The sequence below is a fragment of the Phragmites australis genome, chromosome 14 (assembly GCF_958298935.1).
Source record: "Phragmites australis chromosome 14, lpPhrAust1.1, whole genome shotgun sequence".
Classification (NCBI taxonomy): domain Eukaryota; kingdom Viridiplantae; phylum Streptophyta; class Magnoliopsida; order Poales; family Poaceae; genus Phragmites; species Phragmites australis.
Genome location: NC_084934.1, coordinates 1,791,591 through 1,813,767, shown reverse-complemented (window position 1 = coordinate 1,813,767; position 22,177 = coordinate 1,791,591). Strand labels below are relative to the sequence as shown.

General features: G+C 41.0%; 3 protein-coding genes across 5 annotated transcripts; all 3 read left to right on the top strand.

Moving 5' to 3' along the window:
• The first annotated feature begins 3,259 nt into the window (after nt 1–3,259).
• On the top strand, nt 3,260–4,107 carry LOC133891788 (cold shock domain-containing protein 4-like). Its single transcript, XM_062332543.1, has one exon. The coding sequence runs from the start codon at nt 3,516–3,518 to the stop codon at nt 3,882–3,884; it is 369 nt and encodes a 122-aa protein (XP_062188527.1). The 5' UTR covers nt 3,260–3,515; the 3' UTR covers nt 3,885–4,107.
• Nucleotides 4,108–7,743: 3,636 nt separating this feature from the next.
• Nucleotides 7,744–8,684, top strand: LOC133891128 (uncharacterized). The gene has a single exon (XM_062331849.1). It carries the CDS (start codon nt 8,050–8,052, stop codon nt 8,491–8,493), a length of 444 nt encoding a protein of 147 aa, XP_062187833.1. The 5' UTR covers nt 7,744–8,049; the 3' UTR covers nt 8,494–8,684.
• Nucleotides 8,685–11,503: 2,819 nt separating this feature from the next.
• On the top strand, nt 11,504–22,135 carry LOC133890640 (uncharacterized). 3 transcript variants are annotated; one of them, XM_062331107.1, is made up of 22 exons: nt 11,504–11,688; nt 12,711–13,045; nt 13,388–13,491; nt 13,854–13,922; nt 14,266–14,326; nt 14,584–14,723; nt 15,103–15,292; nt 15,602–15,663; nt 16,040–16,128; nt 16,652–16,730; nt 16,804–16,863; nt 17,087–17,233; nt 17,328–17,366; nt 17,513–17,550; nt 18,357–18,443; nt 19,056–19,215; nt 20,043–20,120; nt 20,299–20,435; nt 20,686–20,762; nt 20,921–20,990; nt 21,068–21,139; nt 21,263–22,135. In XM_062331107.1, the coding sequence occupies exons 1-22, from the start codon at nt 11,641–11,643 to the stop codon at nt 21,389–21,391; spliced, it is 2,271 nt and encodes a 756-aa protein (XP_062187091.1). In that variant the 5' UTR covers nt 11,504–11,640; the 3' UTR covers nt 21,392–22,135. The 3 variants fall into 3 exon arrangements, with proteins under 3 accessions (XP_062187091.1, XP_062187089.1, XP_062187090.1); XM_062331105.1 differs by having other exon boundaries at nt 19,050–19,215; XM_062331106.1 differs by having other exon boundaries at nt 11,505–11,688; nt 19,050–19,215; nt 21,074–21,139.
• Nucleotides 22,136–22,177: the final 42 nt, after the last annotated feature.

Sequence of the window (22,177 nt, the reverse complement as noted above, 5' to 3'; positions counted from 1 at the left end):
CGACGTCGGGTCCGACGGGGAGCACACAAGGCGTCGGCGGCTCAGTACACTGAGGGGCGATGGTCACCGGCGAGGGCGGTGCGCGTACACTGCCGGATCCCTCATGGCACAAATCTTAACGCATGATGCACGGTCGGGAAGCCCGAAACATGTGTTGCCTGGAAGAAATCTATTTTCCATCGTGGCAAAAAGGTACGCCACGTTGGCAACCTTGAGATGCATGCATGGCGGCGCCAGCGCACGTGGCGGCAGAGGACTCGTCTGATGACAGCATCGATCGTCGAGCGCGTCAAGTTGGATCCAACTTACGTTTCACATAGTCAACGGTCGCTCCTTGCGTGCACCCAATTTGATCAATTGTTTGGTCTAATAATATTTTGAACAAAAAATGTGGGTCTGCTGTACTGGTTAACTAGTTTTGCAGGCAAGCTTGACTTTCCATCCATCTGCCGCCCAAAAGAAGGAATTGGAAGATAGACATGCGTTGTTCTTTCTTCTTTGAAATGCATAACGCATCAATCCCGAGAGACCCTTTTTTAAGATTCGGCCAGAGATGATCCTGAATAAGTTCGTCGGAGAAATAAATGGGAATGAATACAACGGTCGGTGGTGGGGTGTCGACCTAGTGCAAGAAGAAGTAACTGCACCGGAATTTAGACAGGTTCGGGCCGCACGGGGGCGTAATACCCTACTCCTGTATGGATGCTATAACTGTCCTGAGGAAGTTCCTCAAGGATGTTGCTGGTTACAAGGATTTTGGCCTAACTAAGAGCTTGAGGCTCCTTGTTCTTTGGCTGGAACTGTGCTCAACCTTACTCACAGTGTCTACCCTTGCGCTGTGTTTTTCGTCTTGTTCTTTTTGGATGGCTCCTCGCTGTGGTTGGTCTTTCGTTGTTGGTTCGTTGTGCGTATCCTTCTCACTTCTGTGTTGCCGACTATTTTAAGTACACGCCGGCCACGACATGCCCCGAACGGGAAGGAGGGGACTTGAGTTCCGAGACGCCATAAATGGAAAGGGCGTCATCATTTTTTCTGGGTGAAGTGACCGGGGCTGGAAAATGTGTCGCACGTCCGGTCGCCCGTCACCATAAATGCCCTGGCAACGGGCGCCGTGGAGAGGGCCCACCGGGCAGCCGCAGAGCAACCCGGCGTGCTCGCCCTATCTTGTTCCCCTGCCACAGCAGTGCGGCAGACGGAACGCCTTGATCCTCACGACGTTATCCCGAGACAAGCCGGATGGCACGAGACGGGACCTGTGCAATTAATGACCCCACGCCTCTATGCCAAAACATGGCAGGAACTGACGCTAAGCGCGGTGGGAGCAGTTGGAGGTGTCAGGCCACGCACGTTCATTAAATGCAGCCTCGGACCTCTGGCTGGTTGACACCTCATCGGCAGGCCCCTCGGGGGCCTTTCTGGGTTGTCGGGGTACCGAGTGCTCGGGGGTACTGTCCACATCCCCGAGCACTCACTCCCGAGCACTCTTGCACGAACCTTCGGGGAACCGAGTGCTCGGGGGCTGCCACGTGCAGCCCCGAGCACTTTCTCCCGAGCACTCTTGCATGAACCCTCGGGGAATCGAGTGCTCGGATCTTCGGGGAACCGAGCGCTCGGGAGCTGCCGCACGCAGCCCCGAGCACTCTCTCCCGGGACTTAGCTCTTCTGATCGTCGGGGGACTATGGTGCTCGGGGGTGACCGGGCACCTCCCCGAGCACTTTCTTCCCGGTACTCGGATTCCGTGGATCATCGGGAAACTAGGGTGCTCGGGGATCACTGACTGTGGCCCCGAGCACCTTCTCCCGGGACTTGAGCTTTTCTCATCCTATAGGAGAGATCTCGCGGGGTGGCGCCATGTGGCGGATGGCTGGCCTGGCCTCGTGATTTAGGGACCCCTGGTTCCTGATACACCGACAGAGGCCGATTGCTTCCTCCCGCTTCCTTATACCAGCACTGTAGCGGCGGAAGTAGATGCCGTTGGAGGCATTTGCGGCACGCAGTCGATCGGCAACCGCACTGTAGCACTAGAAAACGCGTCGATACAGCGTTTGTTGGAGTTGGCCTAAGGCCGACTCTAGTAGCTACCGTATTTGAGAATTGGTAGCTACTCCAGTAGCTATCAGATTCACTGCTACAGTGTTGCAGATCCAATGCTATAGTGATGTAGCTATTTCAAATTTATTGATTCTCTCTCCTGTCCACATCACTGTTCACAGATGATGAATGTGGAGCTTGAAGGAAGGAGGAAAGTAATGAAAAATATTCTCTTTACGCAAAAAATAGATGATGTATTCGATTTAAGAAAAATCAAACTTAATGTATTTTGATTAATATTTATTAAATTATAGGAATGCCTGTATAAAAATTATACATAGGTTTATAATTTAAAATAACTTTACAATTTAAAATGATTTTATACTATATAAAATTTTAGTTATAAATAATATATTATGTAAGGCCCACTCTAGTAGCTACCGTATTTGAGGATCGGTAGCTACTCCAGTAGCTATCGTATTCACTGCTATAGTGTTGCGGTTCACTGCTATATGATGTAGCTACTTCAAATTTGCTGATTCTCTCTTCTGTTCGTTTCACTGTTTACAAATGATGATTGTGGAGCTTGAAGGGAGGAGGAAAGTAATGAAATATAGAAATATAGTAGCTACTAAAGATGAAAAAAATAGAAGATATTGTAATAGTATTAAATGATAATGTGATAGTGTTATATATAATAAATTTTAATTTTTAAGTATCGGCGGAAGATAACTTTTAAAAAATTAGTTAAAATCTAACTTCAAATATTAAAACCAAAAGAAATATTGAAGGGAGTGAGTAGGAAAGATGGCACTAGGATTTGACATGAACAAAGAAGTTTTTTTTAAAAAACAAATCTGCATCGAAGCTGGTGCTGCTTAAGCAAGGTCATCGTCGATTTCTGTTGTCGCGGAGCCAGCAAGGTCATGAACAAAGAATGTTTTTTTTAACAGAGGCAGTCAGGCAGAGCAGCATGGTGCTGCGCGCAGCTTCTTGTTTTGGACTCCCGAGCCCGCCGCAGTCTGCTGATGGCCGGCAGGTCAAGACTCAAGACCCGGAGGAAATTCATCATGTTCACACTTAAGAATCTAAGATCGGTTATTGTGGTGATTATCGGCCCGATGAGACATATCATAATTCCGAAAAGCTAGCCCCTCGATTCTTCTTCCCGAGCCGCCCATGGTTCTCAGCTGCTAGATGGCGCCACGGCACACACACAGCTGCTGGTTAGCTAGACCGCACTCACCATCGGATCACACTGCCACCGCTATCAATCTTGCACCGATCGACTCGCCAGTCGCCACGCAGCAGGAGCACCGCCCCGCCCCACCCACCTCTCGTCTTCCACTCTCTCCCCAAAGTCTCTCCACTCCACTTGCTCCTCTCGTCTCGATCTCCATCGCCATAGCTCGGTATATAAATAAGCCCTTGCGCATCGCCCAAACTCTTCCCAGTTCCAACCAGCAGCACCAGTCAATCCACCATGGTGGCTCCGGTCAGGACCGCGCTTCTCCTCCTCGTGCTCCTCGCCCTGTCGGCCCCGCTCGCGTCGGGCGCCGCCGGGGGTGGTCCGGACGGCGGGGGCTTCTTCGGGATGCCGTGGTTCGGGGGCCCGCAGGGCGGGCCGGGCTTCTTCGGCGGGTGGGGCGAGGGGGGCCCCGGGTACCGGCGCAGCGCGGTGGTGCCGCCCTCCACGGTGTGCGCGGAGAAGGGGCCCTGCCACGGGAAGCGGCTCACCTGCCCGGCCAAGTGCTTCAGCTCGTTCAGCTACAAGGACAAGCACGGCAGCGGCGGGGGCGGCGGCGGCGGGTGCAGCTTCGACTGCACCAAACACTGCGTCGCCTCCTGCTGAAGCTGAACCCATCAGTCGATCGGAGCTCAGCTACTGGTAGTAGTATTAAGGGGTTGCTTAATTACGGAGTATTATGATGGATCGGAGCTTACTGTATTTGACAAGTTTAGTTAGTCCTAGTAGTGAGCATGGTTGTCTGTAAATACTGCTCGGCCGGTTGTGTTGCATGCGGATCTTGGACGAATAAAACAGATGAAATAAAACGAGATTCTTGAGCCGCGTCGATTCTTGTGTTTCTGCTTCCGAGTTCAGATCGGTGCATGGTCTGCACTTTCACTTTCTACCTAGGATCTCAACTGATAAATCTACACGTATGATTTTTATGTTTTTAACTGATCTCAACTCAACTGGTGTCTCCACTTCCACTCCCTGGTGTTGCCGTGGTGCTGTCGACTCCTCAGACTCAGGTGTCCGATTCGGGTGGCCAGATCGGGACAGGACAGCTCTAGAGCGGACAGGAAAACCTCTGGAAGGAAACAACAACCTGCAGAGAATCCTAGAAGAAATGAAGAGGAGGAAGAAGAACAATGGAGTGCTCGTTCCAAGTAGAGGAGGAAAAAAGAAGAAGAGCTGGTTCGGATGGGCCTTTCTGATGCATGTCTCACGGTTGGCCGGGCTGGGCCATCAGAGATCAAACCTGGAGTTTTTTGTTTATTTTTACATTTTTAACTTAAAAAATTAAATAAATAGTTCTCGGAAATTTTTTTTTCAGAATACCGCGGATAGTACTGTTACCGCATGAACAGTAATCAGCGATCCGCATGAACAGCAACCAGCGCTCATAATGGTCTTCTGTTACTCTAAAAATCTTAAAAAAATTTGTACATATTCCATAATCCATGTGCAACTCATTTTAATTAGATTCAATTAAAAATCATGTGTATAATTTAAACTAAAATTCTCTAAAAAAATTACTTTTATAACGTCCAGAAATTGTTAGGATATCAAATAAATTCCTAAAAATCTAAAAAAAATCACTAATATTCTTCTTATATGATGGAATAATTTTTAAAATTATTTTCAGCTCTAGGTTATATGGTGAAAAAGTGAGTTCCTTTGTAATGCTCTATTTATATGTATTTTTATAATTTCATGTGATATTCTTCTTTTAACTCTATTTGAATTCAAACATATAAAAACCTAGTGCTGAAAATAATTTTAGAAATTATTCCATCGTATAAGAAGAATATTAGTGATTTTTTCTAGATTTTTGAAAATTTATTTGATGCCCTAACAATTTCTAGAAGTTATAAAAGTAATCTTTTTAGAGAATTTTAGTTTAAATTATACACATGATTTTTAAGTGAATCTAATAAAAATGATTTACACATGGATTATGAAACATGTAAAAAAAAATTAAAATTTTTAGAGCAACAGAAGACTACTATTTTTTTAACAGAGGAAGAAAATTAAACACTGAGTACTGTTCATCGCGGAACAGTACCTATTCGCTATTTATTTAATTTTTTAAGTTAGAAAATGTAAAAAGAAAAGAAAAAAAACTCATCAGACCTGCGTCTCGCATGAACTCTGCAGCTTTCAAGTTCATTTTTCTTTTCTTTCTTTAAAAAATTAAATCTTAAAGAAGATAGAAATATACTGGGAGTAGCACGGCCGGGACAGCAGCTTATACAATGACAAAAATGGTAAAAAAAGGAACAACCCCTGAGACTTGAGTTCAAACGAACAAAGGGTACCAATCGCCAAGTCATGAATAATTGTACTCTCTAAGGTCAAAGACGATTTTTGATTTTTCACGGTCAACTTTGACCATTATTTTCTATTAGAATATAGTTATAATATTTAATAAAAATATAATATTATAAATGAATTTTAAAGATAAATCTACACGTATGATTTTTATGTTTTAAACTAAATATCTTGAAAGATATTAACATCAAAATTTTAAAAGTTTGATTAAATCTTGATCAAAACGTAAGTATTTATAGCCAGGTAAGTAGTAGGGTGCTCTGTGATTCACGAATCTTAAAGCACTCAAGGGGCGCAAGCAGCTAGTGTGTAATGCAAACTCCAAGCCTGCCTTCAACTTACCCCGTGCTCCTTGGTAACTCATTTCTCTTGCATAGAGTACAGACTGCTTGACCCCGGGTCATTTGTTCAAGTTCCGATAGCTATAAGAGTTTTATATTTAGCGTGTTTGAGAAAAATAAATATAAGAGTTTTATATTTTATGTGTGTGTGTGTATTCCATTGGTTCTAAAATACAGGAAGTATTAGAATTTGGAAAAGTAAAATTTTGTAAATTTTAATCAACAATTAGTCAAATTATACGTATATTTTAATATACAAAAGTTATATCAATAGATCCGTATTGTATAGATCTTTTAATAAAATATTAATTTTATGACAATTGATAATATATTGTAAAATAAATTAATGATCAAAATATATTTTTAAAGACTTTTTAAAATTATAATACGTCCTATATTTTAAGACCAATTGAGTATATTATACCAGATGTTACTTATTCCATTGTTATCCCAACATATCCTCGTGTATGCTCTCGAATCTCGTGCACAAATCTAAAACATTAAAAGTCAAAATCAAAGTTGGCGTGCATATGTTTTGCAGGAAAAGGACTGATCCATCCAAAGGGTGGTGACTACAGGGAGAGTCAGGGGAAGTGCTTGGTTTTGTTCTCCAGTCTCCCCCTCGTGCTCGTGTGTGCAAAAAAACTTTCCACGCCGAATCACCAACCCCTGTTGTTGGAGGAGAGAATCAGCATGAGCCTGGAACTCAGGCCGTCACCGGAAGGAAGGGCTTGGTCCAGCTGCAGCTGCCGGCTCACGAAAAGGCAGCGGCGGCGACGGCATGTCACCTTCAGCTCGTCGTCGATCTGACTGGCTAGCTACCGCCTACCACCTCATATCTGTTCTGACTATTTGATCATTGGCGAGCGTAGATATGACGAATCGTCTTCATCGGTCTTTGTCATTTCGATCCCAAAAGCGAGCTTTTCTGCTCTACATTTCCTCCTCGACGAATGTGCTGAGTGTAAAATAGAAAAAAGGCTTGAAATGAACACAAAAGTAGAAACGGTGAGAAAGAAAGCTCGACGAGACATGATTTCTACTAGAAAACTCTTACGGGAAAAACCGCATGCGTTATACAGCGATCTTCATTATATCATGATAGAACAAATATATGATAATAATAATGAGTCATCAGCTCTTCCTATAGATAAACAAATCTGCTAAACACAGTGATCCATAACACGGGCCACCCAGACGTCGAAGCTCACCTCAGAGCTCAGATCACATGTGAACACGCAGGTCATCCCCCAAGAAGAATGGAGGAGCTGTCTTTGCCGTAATTTGAGACCAACCTGTAGAAATCCGCAGCTCGTAATCGACCATCGGTCGAGATCACATTAATGGAATCGCCATGGCCCCTACCAAGACCATGGACGGAGATCCCTATAACTGTCTGACTTTGGATTCTCGATTTGAACCTATAAATGTGGCCAGCGAGACACAAAGTCTTGATCGATCGGGATGCAATTATTTATTTGGTTGCTTCAAAAATCAATCAATTTCCAATAGTATCCTCCGTACTGATTGTTTTATGTAATTCGATATCTCCCTATCGTTTTTATAGGTTTACCCTTTTTTTTTGTGAGGCTCCATTTCTCTCTCTCCCTCTCTCTAACATCTATTTCTATCATCTCGCATCACCATTTCCTGTTTCCACGCAATCCACATCCTTAATCTAAATCATCCATAGAAAAAACTATTACAGCAACGAAATGGTCAACAGTCGTGTGGTACAGTTTTCAGTTCGTAACGTTCTCTCCTTTTGAAGTAATTATTTGAGCAGAGGAGAAAGAAAAACCAAAACAAAACAAAGACCGTGTAGCTAGGGAAATATGATGGGATCCTTCCTCTACCTATCCTTCTCCTCCATGACTTGTATATAAGCCTCGTCCTCGCATCTCCTGTTAATTGCCGCCATTCGTCTTGACAAGAAGAAGAAGAGGAGAGGAGAGGAGAGGAGAGGAGAGGAGAGGAGAAGAAGAGGAGGAGAGGAGAGGAGAGGAGAGGAAGAGAAGAAGGGGAGAGGAGAGGAGAGGAGAGGAGAAGCTAGTGTGATTAGTAGCGAGCGAGAGGTGGTTGATTCAACAAGGTGTGATTCTGTAGCTGTTAGCATGAGCCGAGGGGGCAGCGGCAAGCTCCACCTGCACGTGAGCTGGCTATGGCGGGCGCCTCGGCGCGCGCTGGGCGCCGCGCGGGACCTGTACGTGCGCAGCCTCACGGCCTGCGCCGGCCACCTCCCGGCGGATGCCGCCTTCGGCTACCCGACCTTCGCCTGCAGCGCCGACAGCTTCGCCTCCTCGTCGCGCCGCTCCTCCGACGTCGACGACGACCTGCGGGAGCTCATACGCGCCGCGTCGCAGAGGCGCGCGGCTGCCGAGGCGGCGCACCCCGCGGCCGTGTCCAGGAGCCAGAGCGTGGCCATGGCGAGGATCGACGAGGACCGCCCGTGCGAGTTCGGCGGAGAGGTGGTGCTGTTCCCCAGGAGCCGGAGCTGCGCCGTCGGGGCCGGCCGGCTCGCCGGACGGAGGGGCAGGATAGCCGCTCTGCCCGCCTGATCCTTTCCTTGTGAACACAGCATTGTTTATATTCGTATCAGCGTTCATGCTTCATACTCTATTCTTTTCTCAGTTTTTTTTTTGGCTGTAGAATTTTGCAGCTGTGCTCGGTGGCAGCGTAGCCATGTCGTCATCCAAAATTATTACTAAATATAACTAATATGAATAGTAAATAAACAGTAAATTTTAAATACTAGTCGTGCGGGTACTCCTATTTTGGTCTGGTTTTGCCGCTAGCTATGTTTTTGCTATTTGCTGCTCAATTGTTTCTGCGCATCTCTTCTTCTCTTCTGGTTTTTACTTCTTTGGATTATTGTTTTGTGTGCTCCAACTGTAAACATGATAATGACCAAAATTCTTCGTTTTGTTGGCTCCATAAAAATATAGCGGAATTCGGTTTTTTAAAAAACATAGTGGATCCAGAAAGGAAATTTTGGATGTAGTTTCCTAGGAAACAACACATCGCCGTAGGATGTAGAAAGGAAAATTTCCTATGTTATACACCAAGTGCTTGGATTCTTCCAACCCGTCTGTTGTTTCATCCGAGTATGACCAAGGTTGCTAACATAACATGGTATATTGTGTTGGCAAAATCTATATTTCTATATAATTCATAAGTTATGACATTCATACGATCTACCCTATCCATCCAAATTGATTAAATAATTACTCTATAAAATTAGATTTTATTTTACTTCCAACCATCAATCACCTATTATTTTTCTTTCATACTAATAATGAAACAACATGACGACCATAGCTTTTTCCTCATGGGGAGGGATGCCCACAGGGCCGCCGGTCCATGCAGAGTTGCCAAGAACAACGCTGTCGTGATGCATCGTCATCGCAAGGTTGTTGACTTGGGGGAAAAAAAATTAACGATGGATTTGGCATATGCACATAGTGGATATTTCGATCCTCATTTCGATGTGAATTATGATATCTTGGTCGTCTGACAATAGATACAAACAGTGTCGGTGCAAACAATAAATTTGCCAGACGATCGGGAAAGCATGCGCATTAGAGGTAAAATAAAATTGTGCAAACCTTTGCTGTTTTCATAATGTTCCGAAATATTTTCAGTTAGCAGAAAAATCAATTGTGAGCAACAGGCTTTCAACATTGGTACGGTTATCTTCAGATTTCAGATGGTCAGTGCAGGTCTGACGAAAGCTGTAGATCACTACCACTACACAGTCAGCATGCCAGCAGCTCGTGTTAACTTGCAATCATATCTTAACTAAATATCAGATCTTTCACCCTTCGATCAGCGTGATGGAACTTTACATAAACATCACCTGTATTTTGTAGTGGGGAGGGAGCACACAAATTTTGTTTGCCGTTATCCGGCTCTACATGACAAGTATCTTCTTCAGATCAGCCATTAATTGATTGTGTCTCTTTCACAACCAAGTTATTCACAAGATGAAGGTAATAAGCCGATACATATCAAATAGTTATTCCAACACCAAGCCCCGTTAAACACACTACCTACCATCTACCAATCGTTGTCATAAGATCTTGCAGCATGGCTCTCTCCTTTCTCCGTACTAGCAAGAGAGTTCTACAGGCATAAAATTAATAATATTATAATTGAATTGATTTTTTTTAAAAAAATAATTAAAAAATAAAAAGTTAAGGATGCACCTCATATATGAAAGGAAATAATAGTATATTAATATTTTTTTAATACTGATAGCGTATGTTAATTGCATGTTTTTTAATTAATTAAAAGTTTCCAAACAATTGAGAGAGGAAGAGATGAGAGACTAACTTTGATTTCATATTGTTTGATCATGTAAGATATACGGTGGAGATGTTCAGATGTGTCGCAACATGAGGCATTGTGCTTGAATGTTTGTCAAATTCATAGGTGATTGACTTTCTTAGTCTATACAAACATGTCATATAGGTTAGTTTATTGTTAGTGTAATCTTACTCAGTACACCCATAATTATTATTCCAACCGTTCATAGCAGTATCAAATTTTTAATTGTCTCTTATTGTTACTATTAATTGTATCTTAACTAGAGCCCTGTTTATGTTGCTCTAGAGCTTTGTCATGTTGTACAGGCAGTGGAAGAATAATAAACTTGTCATTTGCTTTGTTGCTTCGTCACAACATAGGTGAGAACAGAATGGAGTTAGTTCATCTGTTTTATGTTTGGTTTATCTCTCCGTATCATATATATTTCTCTTCTGAATGACTATATTTATACATTTTTCTGCTGGCACTTTATCCATTATTATTATTACAGAACACTGAATCAACTTGAAAGCCACATATTTCGTCAAGGTATGCAAGAAAAATAATTCTTGGTGGCAATTTGAAAATTTCAAGACGGTTCTCTGATTAGGTTTCATTTTCAGATTCTTTTATCTAGAAGAATTAGATTATAGCAAACTCAATCTATACCTTACAAACTTTAAGTAGCATCTCAATATTAGTAATATAAGATGTTAGTATTGTGTTTATGTTGTAAATAGTTAATTCTTATGTTATTTCTTACGGATATTTTAGACTTTAAGGCATTTGATCTTAAACAATCATAGAAAGGCTGATTAAATGTCTCATGATGGAACTAATGCATGTCCCACATATGCTTCTACGATGGTGATCGGCAGCTACACTATGATGCCATAATTTTGTGATAAGTTATTGGTCCATCTCACATGTACGTACATTACTAAGCCATCGGTATAATAAATTACCTATACAACTATGATATAACGTTAACTTTTTTAACTCTATTGCAATGCATGTGTATTCAACTAAGTACATACATAATTGATGAAATTAGTTTTTCAGGGATGGTAATGAAATGAGTAATGACACGTGTTGGATCAAATCATTTTGAAAAAAATAAATTTTATGCAGCGATGCTGTGAACACTTACTCCTGTAGCAACGTCTGAATAACTGCAGACTATCCTAATATTAATATTAAAATAATGACAATCAATATTAATTATATATATTAAGTAATGAATATGCGTGATAATTTTGCACTCCAACATAAGTGGGAAAAAAGAGGGAAGTTGCTCGGCATCGTGTCAAGTCCCGAATCCCGACTCGTCTCCGGTCTCCCTGCTCCAATCTCCCCTCTCGCCTCGCCCACTCCGCCGCGCGCCGTACGACGACGGCGCCATGGCCGAGTACCGCCTCGGCGCCCAGCTCCACGGCCACGAGGACGACGTAAGCCGCCCCACCCCCTCGCCACCACATACTCAGTCTCCGTTTGCTTCCTCTCCAAGCTTGCGCGTGGTTCCTCGGTTTTCGATCCGCCCCGCCCCGCCCCCGAAGTCCGAACCCTCGCCGGCGGGGTTAGGTCTCCGCTCGCGGCGGAAGCGGTGAATTTTTCGATCTGTTGGCTCGTGGCGGGTTTTCGTAGTGATTCGATCTAGCCTCGTTACGGTCGTGGGTTTGGCTTGCGCTCTCGGTCGGTCTGGTGCATTCCCGGAGTTGTGGATTTCGAGCGCGAATGCATTGACGGACTGTACTTTACTTCCGGAGCTTAGTGCGAATTCAGGTTGTGTGAGAGAGGGGGTTTAGTAGGGGAGTAACCTGGAGGGTTGGTATGTGACCCGTGACCACCGTAGTTTGGACCGTTTTTGATATTCTAATGCAAGGAGATTGGTGAACCTAAGAGTGACTAGCTACTTGGTTTCAGTGTAATTTCGCTTCATACATGTAATCAGAAGTTCAGAACAGAGAACAGGGACTCCCTGTGTTCTACTCCAAGTGCAATTCCATCATGTTCTAGTTGTTGCGCTGATTTAAGGTCCATTGGAAAGCTGGCCCAAAATTCTGGAAAAAACATATTATGCACTATTCCAGATTGTCATGTTCTGGTCAATTAGACCATAATTCCTTTTGGCCCTTTTTGTTTACTTGGCTTTGGGCAGCAATTATTCGGCGTTAACATATGTCACAGGATCATTCAGGAAATTGCAAGTCATTGTGATTCCTGTGGACTAAGTAATTATTTTTCTCAGTGTTAAATCAGGCAGCAAAAAAATTCTTTGCAAGTGTAGGACGCACTTATGCATGGCTTTAACTAGTTAGAACCTTTCTTTTGTGCAATCAATAGATTTCAAAGCAGTATAGTTTAATCCCCTCATTGGGGTCATCCATATTTTTTTCAAAACCTGCCTTTGATTTCACAATTGGTAGATACTTGTTTCATGGTTGGATTATCATGCTTTATTCGTCTACAGGTCCGCGGCATCTGTATATGTGGTGATGCTGGGATTGCAACATCATCAAGAGATCGGACTGTGAGATTCTGGACACGGCACCCAGAAAAGAAACGTGAATATTTTCTCTCTAAGACACTCGTGGGACATTCGAGTTTTGTGGGCCCATTGGTTTGGATCCCTCCTTCAGACCGCTTTCCTGAAGGAGGAATTGTTTCTGGTGGAATGGATACACTTATTTTGCTCTGGGATTTACATAAAGGAGAAATTGTTGAGACATTGAAGGGGCACGCTTCACAAGTTACTGGACTTGCAGTAGACAGTAATGGTGACATCATCTCTTCATCCATGGATTGGTAAGTTTCCTAGATAAATTTAAGTTTAATGCTACTTCTCTGTATGGCATCCTGTTTCATCTTGCTTACTTGTTCTAATTTCAGCGAAAAGTTATGTGTTGGCAATAATTTAACAAGTGCAAAATATTCTCATGAGGTGATTGCGACGCAAATATTGTACACTTGCCATTATGCTTGCAGTTGTGTACACGGGATAAATTATATATAAGTTATAATCTGTATTGCTTCATGACCCATGCATGGAAGTGTTTATTCTGATGTCAGGATGTCCTAACAAACGACCCAGCTTTCCTACTACAATGCCACTGTCCTATTTCCCTGACATACACATTGTACATGCAGTACTTTAAGACGCTGGAGAAATGGCAATGCTATAGAGGTCTGGGAAGCGCACAAGGTTGCCGTGCAAACTGTTCTAAAGCTTCCCACAGGAGAACTGTTTTCTGGTAGAGCTTCATTATATTTTGCATTTGGTTCCCTATGCTTATCTTCTATATTGGTGCACTGGTATCTTATAATATAGTACTGCGATCTTTTATTTTTCATACTTATCAAGGCAATTCGTTTTTTAAATTTTCTGGACGCATTGACTATTTTAAGACCTCTGTTTCAGAGACAAAGCAGAAATGTTTTACCAGAATTAGTAAAGGTTCTCTTAGCTAGGTTCCATAGCACAATGCATTGGGGCACGACAAAAGCAAACTTGTTCTCAATGCTTACCAGTGGTTCCCGGGATAATCTCTCATATATTTATGAACAAATTTCAAATGATTGGTTAACAATTTTCTTCTTTTCTCCTTTTGTATAGGTTCAAGTGATTCCACTATTAAGCTTTGGAAAGGAAGGACTTGTCTACAGACATTCTCAGGACATGCAGGTTTTTCTTTTGTCCCTTTTGGTTTATTCCTACTGTAGAGAACACTGTTTATGAGCGTTGTGTGGAACAGTGTCTGTCATGATGGTGTTTTGAGCTTTCATTGTCCTTTATTTTAATCTGTCTAGTGACGTTCACTCAGGCATCTGGAAATTCTGGTTGCACACTTGCACTGATGCAGGAGTTTTATTTTGTTTTACCCAAAGAGAATGTCATGTATCAGTCAATAGTTAAACCTTACTTTTCAATATGTAGCATGTGATTTAGTTTTTTTTTTCTTCATAATCTGTTTTTGTGGTGTTATATTTAGTGCAATCACGCATACTTGGTCTAATGTCACATGCAGATACTGTTAGATGTTTAGCACCAATGCCAGGTCTGGGAATTCTTTCTGCCTCGCACGACAGGTGAGTGGAAGTACCCACCTAAGCATGGTAGATTTCTTTTCCTTTTTCCTTTTTGGAAAAAAATGGGGAACATACTCCTCAAATTCTCACCAGAAGGTTGCCTTGGGTTTGCTGAAAATGTTTGTGAGCCATCTCTCAATCCTTTTTTCTCCTGATCTTTTCAATTTTATGCGTCATCAATGCATTCACTTTGTTTCTTCTACTTTACAATCGCTGCTTGTTTATTTGCTTACACATGATATTTTGGTTCGTTGCAGCACTATCAAGTTATGGGCATTAACTGGTCAGCCCCTATTGGATATGATTGGGCACACTTCTCTTGTATATTCTGTGGATGCACATTCTTCAGGTCTAATTGCTAGTGGCAGTGAGGATCGCTCTTTAAAGATATGGAAAGGTGACATATTTTGTATTCTAAATGCAGTGGTATTTCTTTGTCGTGTTGGGCTTATACATATATTTTCTTTACTGAACAATTCTGGAAACGTTACTTTAGTTGGAGTAGAACTGTACAACCATTCTATAAACTGGCTTGCCTAAATAAATGCAAAGTTGTGGCTAACTGAATGTCTAAACGCTTCCCCTATCTGACTCTCTGCTTCAATCCATTATTTGCTCCAAATAGAAACTATTCTGGTCTGCAATATACTTGTTTTACTTGTGCAGTTATATAAAAAGGAAATATTGTAGGTAAAAAACTAAAAACCAGCATGTGTAGAAAATAGATTAAGTGCTTCATGTACTTGTTATCTGATATTTCAAGTAAAACAATGCAGATGGAATCTGTTTTCAAAGCATTGAACACCCGGGATGCATATGGGATGCTAAATTCTTGGAAAATGGAGATATTGTAACTGCTTGTTCTGATGGAACTGCGAGGATATGGACAACTGATACTAACAGGTTCTGCAGTGACGAGGAACTTGCAACCTATACAGATCTTATTTCTCAATACACGCTTAGCAGGTTTGTATTTATTGTTACATAATTATTTCCTTATTTTCTGCAAAAAATGTCATATTTTACTGCCCAGAGTGTCCTATATTTTTTAGAGACCAGAGTATCATATGCTTGTATTGATACTGTCTGTGGCTTGTTTACTGTTAATACAATAATTTTGCTATATTGACTGTGGCATGTTTACTGTTGACTGTTATGATAATATTGTTTTTTTTTGCTATTTTATGAAAATTGGAGTCCTGGAATCATTCATACATTGATGAGTTTTAATCTAATCAAGAATTCATATGTTTTTTTTTTGGTTTGATTGTACAGAAAGACTGTTGGTGGGCTTAAGTTGATGGATCTACCAGGAGTTGAGGCACTGCAAGTTCCAGGTTATATATGACATTTTCTGATCCTTTGTATTTGGTTTTATTGTTGCTATTTCCATGATGCTACAATGCTAAATATTTTGGTGAGCTGGCAGTTTATCGAATATATTGTGAACATATTATATAGCTAAGGGCTTAATATTGACTTCTGCCCATCTTCTGTAAATATTCAGAGCTTTCTGATAAAACTGTGCCTTCACCATACTTCAAACTATAAGAATATGGAGTAGATGCGTGAAAGACATTTTTTTATGGAAGCTTTAAAGTTATGGTGTTCAAATGAAGTAGCTGAAAATTGCAAGTATTAGTTTAGTAATAACGCAGTGACGAGTTCCAATATAATATCTTTGCATGGTAACTTCACCTTTTGTTTAAGCAGGAAACTCTGATGGCCAAACACTAATTGTTAGAGAAGGGGACAATGGTGTTGCCTATTCATGGAATTCAAGAGAGTTAAAGTGGGACAAAGTAGGCACCTCTGTGATTTTGACTTTTCCATTATATTCACATAAGTTTCTGCCCAATCACACGAGATGATCTGCAAAGTTGATGATATAGTTTAATATCTTGCTGTTTTTCGCTGCTTGATTTCGATAGAGTTGTTCAACTCATGTGCAAGCTGCTCTGCACTTTGATCCAACTCCGAGATGTCATGTGCGAGGGCCTTTAGTTAGTTATTTGGAAGGATTAGATGGCATTTAGAGATAAGATTAGATCAGGGGAATAACTGAATCTCAAGCAGTAATGGTTCAAATTTAAAGCCTAGAATAGGATACAATGGATCACTGGTGACACTTATAAACTGCACATACCATGCCACGATAACAGATTTTTAACTAAATTAATTGGGGATCGCTTTGTAGTTTAGACTTTAGACACTATGATCTTCATATATCTGCTTGCCCTGCTTGACCTGGAACTGCATGTTTTGTTGTATAGCTATTATTTTCGACTTTCTCTGATGCCATCTTTTGACCAATCAAATTGCTAGATTGGTGAAGTAGTGGATGGACCTGAGGCTGGGGATGCTGCACAAGGTCAAGTTCTTGATGGTGTTCGCTATGATTTTGGTAAGTTGATTCACTTGGATGTGTTTGTGTGTTAAACTCTTCAGTTTGCTTACAGTATTATAAAATTGTACAGTTTTTAATGTTGACATTGGAGATGGAGAACCTATCCGAAAACTACCCTATAATCGATCAGGTATATCACAAGTGTATTTCTATTTTGAGTGATTTTCTCTTCTATTGGTTCTGGATTGAACTAACCAGTATTATGGTTCTTATGCATTTTTGCTCTTTATGAGCATATTTCTATATTTAAGTGCCCATCAATATGAAGTATTTCTCATCTTGCATATGCATGCATGTTGAGAGAGTATCTTCAACCATAAGTACCTGCTACACTCGTGCTCATTTACTTGCAGAGGATCCATACGTAGTGGCGGACAAGTGGCTCCTGAAAGAAAATCTACCTTTGACATATCGCCAACAAGTGGTAGAATTTATACTGCAGAATTCTGGCCAGAACAACTTTGTTCCAGATCCATCTTTTCGGGATCCCTTTACTGGGGGTAAGCATTTTTCTGTCTCAATTTTTATGGTTTTTAGCTACTGTCATTTGCATGTTTGGTGCTGTTGTTGACAATCGAGTTGATTATGTATCAGCTAATGCATATGTACCTGGGCAGCCATCTTCATCAAATGGTACATATTCAATATTCGATACTTAGCATTGGAAATCTAGCTTTTCTTTTTTCCTTTTCTTTATGTGGAATGCAGTGCCTCTGTTACTTTCTTTTGGTCTTATCCTGGGTCCTGATGTAACGTTCCATACTTGATTTGCATTGCAGGTAGTGCCTCGAAACAAACTTTCAAGCACATACCAAAGGTACTCTCAATCTTCATGGTTGTAACATTTATTTGAGGACTGTTATTTTGTAAACACAACAATGATATTTGAACTTAAAACTCAGTTCAATGATACCTCTGATTTATGAAACTGGGTCATGTGGTGAAACTTACTTGCAAGTGTGCATTAGTTTAGTGGTCTCGTTGCACTATATTCATTGTTCCCTTATTTGCATCTGTTCATAGTGGTGGTAATCTTATACTTATTTCATCCCTTTGTTTTATACGGGTGTCGGAATCCGACTCGGACTCGGGTGTCCGATTCGGCAAAGAAAATTTGGACACGCGAAATACAACTCGGAATCCCACATGGGTGTCGGAATCCGACTCAGATTCGGGGTGTCCGATTCGGTAAATAAATTTGGACATGGGTGTCCAGGTAACACTGATAAATATTGACTAACAATTAGCCCAGCGATACATATGCTTAGTGACATGAAAGTAATACTGCTAGATTCATAGCACTTTTAACGATCTTAATTATGTAGAATATATCTCAAAAGATGCAATGGTCGAAATTTTAAAGTCCATCCCAAGTCAAACGATGCCTTATACAAATCCATGGAGGCATTACATGTTAACATTCTGATCTACCAGTACCATCATGTACCAGATCTTGTAAGTGCATGCACCCACATGAAATTCTCAACATTTCATGGCATGTTATTACATGGGTTGATGATTAATGGTTGAATTCAGCATTGTCCAGAAACAAGTTCCCATCAAATTATATTTGTGTAATTGCCTTATGACCATTCACTCAAAATTTGCTTGTTTGTTTTGCAGAAAGGAATGCTGTCATTTGAGACAGCTCAGTTCGAGGGAATCCTAAAGAAACTTTCAGAGTTCAATGCAACACTTTCATCTGACACGGTAATTTCTAAGAGTTGTTCTTGGTATCTTTTGTTGCTTCCAAAAAAAATTATCATTCAATTATTTTCTCCCAGAACGTAGAAAAAATAGTTTTGTTTACACCATTCTGTGTGCTGTTAGAGCTATTTCAGTTCTTTACATATTAGGTTACTGAGTTTTAAGCAAGTTGTATGAATCACCTCTGTCCCCAACACACTAATGCACCTGTTTCTTAAGCTGTGTACCTAGTAAGGTAGAAGGACAAAGTATTTGATGAAGAATAAATAGTATGACTTACATAACTAGCTAAATTACTAGTTCTTTTCCTTATGTTTTTGGTATCTTGTGTACTAAACTAATTTTAGTAGATGAGTTAAAAAACCTTTAGGGGACATCTGTCATTTGACTATGGTTCATTTAGTGCGAAGCTGTTAAATTTTTATGTATTGAATGGAATTTTGTGGACCATGACCACAGCTAGGTGACAGTCTAGTAGCTCCACGTGGGATGTTAAGAAGCATAACCCACTGGTTTATAATTGCTTTCCTTTCACACTGTCAAGGGGAACTCGCCCTGTCCATACAGAATTAATTATTTACGCTTAATTGTTAACTTATCTCTGCTCAGGAACAGAAACATATATCTCTGTCCGAGACTGAGTTGTCAAGATTAGTTGCCATAGTGAAAGTGTTGAAAGATAAATCATTTTATCACACAAGCAAGCTTGCTGATGCTGACATGGCCTTGTTGCTGAAAATATTGATGTCTTGGCCTCTGCAAATGATGTTTCCAGGTATCTCTTTTTTGCTCCATGTTCCATGACCCTGTTTCCAACTGTTGATTACTTAATCAGTCTCTCTGGAAATTCCTATGTCGATTTGAGAAAAAAAGAAGAAAAACCCACCATGAATTTTCAGTATAATCAGAAGAAAATGGAGATTATCCATCAATTTGCTACGAACTCTTTCACTGGTTCTGTAGGCTTGAAGCCTTTATAATTAGAAATTTGAAATTCAGCGGTTATTAGAACCTTTTGGTTGCAAATGTGCAGTTGTGCCATCAGTTGGCTCCAGTTGTTGTAATGATAGGAATCTTGGTTACAAATGCAATGCAACTGTGTGATTCCCTATTATAATGGTTGCTTCGCATGTGATCAAAATTGGTGATGACATATTTTATTTTTGCAGTCATAAATTTGAATCGAGTAGCAAAAGCTGATGTCTGTTATGTAGCAAAATTTTAAGTGTGTTGTTGTTAGAAAGAAGCAAAATCGGGATTGTCATTTTGCTTCTTGAGCTTTTAGTCAAACAAAATACATAAAAAGAAGTTATATTTGGTTAAGTTTCTTATCTGAAATCGGCTAGTCAAGATTTCCAAATGTGTCAACAAAGTACAACTTAAAGTATGAATGCTGAGCTCCTTATATTGAGCTCATTTTATCCATACCATAAATTCTAGTAGAGATACTCTACACAATAAAACATTTTTGCATAAAAGCCCGTACAACTGCATGGGTTGACAACTAGCATGTTATGGCCAAATATTTGTAGCTTCATTTTGTTCTCTTTTGGTGGAGATAGTTTGCAGCCCATCTGAAAAGTTTGTCCATCTACCTTGCAGTTATTGATTTTCTGAGGATGTTTGTGTTGCATCCTGATGGAGCTACTTTACTTCTCAAGACCGTCAAAACTGGAAATGGTACAATTTGGATATGCACTCTATCTGCTAATGCTCAGTATTTCTTGTCTGAAGTATCTGCAAACTCAGATTGTCTACCTGTCTTCATTATCTCTCTTGATCACTAAAAGTAACATTTTTCTTACGAAATGCTATTTATTGGTACTGAATAAAGCTTTCCCCCCATATTATCTATCAGATGTCCTTATGGAGACTTTTCGTAAGGTTTTAGCACCACCTGCGCAGCCAGCAAATGTGTTCACAATCCTTAAAGCCATGACAAACTTATTTGACAACTCATGCTTACACCAATGGTTGAGGACCCACTGTGCTGAGGTCAGTTCTCGAACTACATCTATCTATGTTCTGTATGGAAGTAGCTGATGGTTTAATTTATTTGATTGCATTGTGAATATGTGATTACTACCATAACATCTATTTATCATGGGTTGATTAGTGCACAAGGAAAAATTAGCTTTGGAGCAAATATTTAAACTGGCAAGTGGAGTTTGATGTGCAAATTATGTGTCTGGTGAGCCATTTTATTCAGTCTTTGGTGGACTGACATTTTGTTTCCTAATTTCAGATCATTGATTCCGTGTCAAGTTGCAAGCCTTCTTTTAGCAAGAACGCACACTTGGCATATGCAACACTTCTACTTAAGTAAGTCCCAAGCTGAATTCTCTACCTAGAAATTTTGTTTTCATGACACTATACATTATATATATCCATGCATTCTCGGTAATGCTGAAGTCCACTACATTGATCTTTTCTTCTCCCCCAGGACCCTACATTGATCTTTTCTCTTTACTGTTTTCCAGCTATGCTGTTCTTTCAATTGAATCAAAGGATGAACAGTGTCAGGCGCAAATTCTTTCTGCTACCCTTGAGGTGAGTTTTCCACTCTCCAACCTCTGTAGCCATTGCAGTTTTCGCAGTCCTCCGATGTTTACATTTCTTATTTGAAGTTACAGATTGCTGAGGATGATACTCAAGATGTTGATTCAAAATACCGTGCACTCGTTGCAATTGGCTCTCTTGTATCCTTTTTTCAACATTCCATTTTCAGGGCTCGTATTAAGTGGTTTGATTCGACAGCTTGCATTATTTCTTCTAAATGTCCCATGCTTTGGCACGTTTGCCCTTAACCTAACTTAACACAGATGCTGAATGGCCTTGTGAAGTCAATTGCTCTTGACCTTGATGTTAAGAGCGTTGCGAATAGCGCAAAAGCTTCGATGGACTGGAAGATCTCTGAAGTCGGAGCTGATATTGAGCTGCTAACAAGATGAGAAGAGGTTGCCGGCAGTTGGGCATAGTTTCCCCTTCACTGGATGCACCATTGTGCAGGATAGCATATCATTAACCATTGAGCTTGGGTTTCGCGCAGCAAGACTGTTCAGCAGTAGTCAGTAGCTACCACGGCTTTCGGAAGCACTTGGGTTATGAACATTGTCACCTTGTAATCAACATGAAAGTGTGGATTTGTGGGGTGGCCCTGTCAGTATGGGCCCTGGCGTTTGCTGCGAGAAATATTGTTTTCCAGCGACTCTGCAAGTCATCTTTGGTCCAACATTATCTCACCAAACCTGTCACCTCGAGGTGGGTCAGGGATAGTCCTCTCGGTCAAAAAAATAAAAGTTGGGCTTGCATCACCAACATCCTAAGCAAAGAAAAGCTATTCCGGCACCATTTCAGCGACCAACTTTCTTCAGAAAGAGGCAAGAGAGGAGAATAAAATTCATCAACTTTTCTGTCCTCTTCAGTCGGGTTGAGACTGAAAAGGTGTCCAAGTCGACAAAAAGGCAGAAAAGAGAGAAACTTTACTTCTTCGAACTTTTTAGACGAATGACGTGAACTGAGAGAAATTCAAGTGTAACTCATTTGTCCAAAAAGAAAAAATGTGACTCATGCGAGGATGGCCTCCATAACCTCCGTATCATGAGCATAATCCATACTCCTGCTAGATTACGTGGCAAACCGAGCTGATTTTGAACTGAGGTAGCATAAACGAAGCAATACTACGTGTTCACTGCCATGTTGATTTGATCAAGGCAAACCAACAAGTTGTTTTCTAA

Coding starts and splice junctions, on each gene's coding strand:
- LOC133891788 (XM_062332543.1), top strand. CDS start 3,516: ATGGTGGCTCCGGTCAGGACCGCGCTTCTCCTCCTCGTGCTCCTCGCC.
- LOC133891128 (XM_062331849.1), top strand. CDS start 8,050: ATGAGCCGAGGGGGCAGCGGCAAGCTCCACCTGCACGTGAGCTGGCTA.
- LOC133890640 (XM_062331105.1), top strand. CDS start 11,641: ATGGCCGAGTACCGCCTCGGCGCCCAGCTCCACGGCCACGAGGACGAC. Junction 14,327..14,583: donor CTTTCTGCCTCGCACGACAG/GTGAGTGGAAGT, acceptor GGTTCGTTGCAG/CACTATCAAGTTATGGGCAT. Junction 17,367..17,512: donor GCAGCCATCTTCATCAAATG/GTACATATTCAA, acceptor TTTGCATTGCAG/GTAGTGCCTCGAAACAAACT.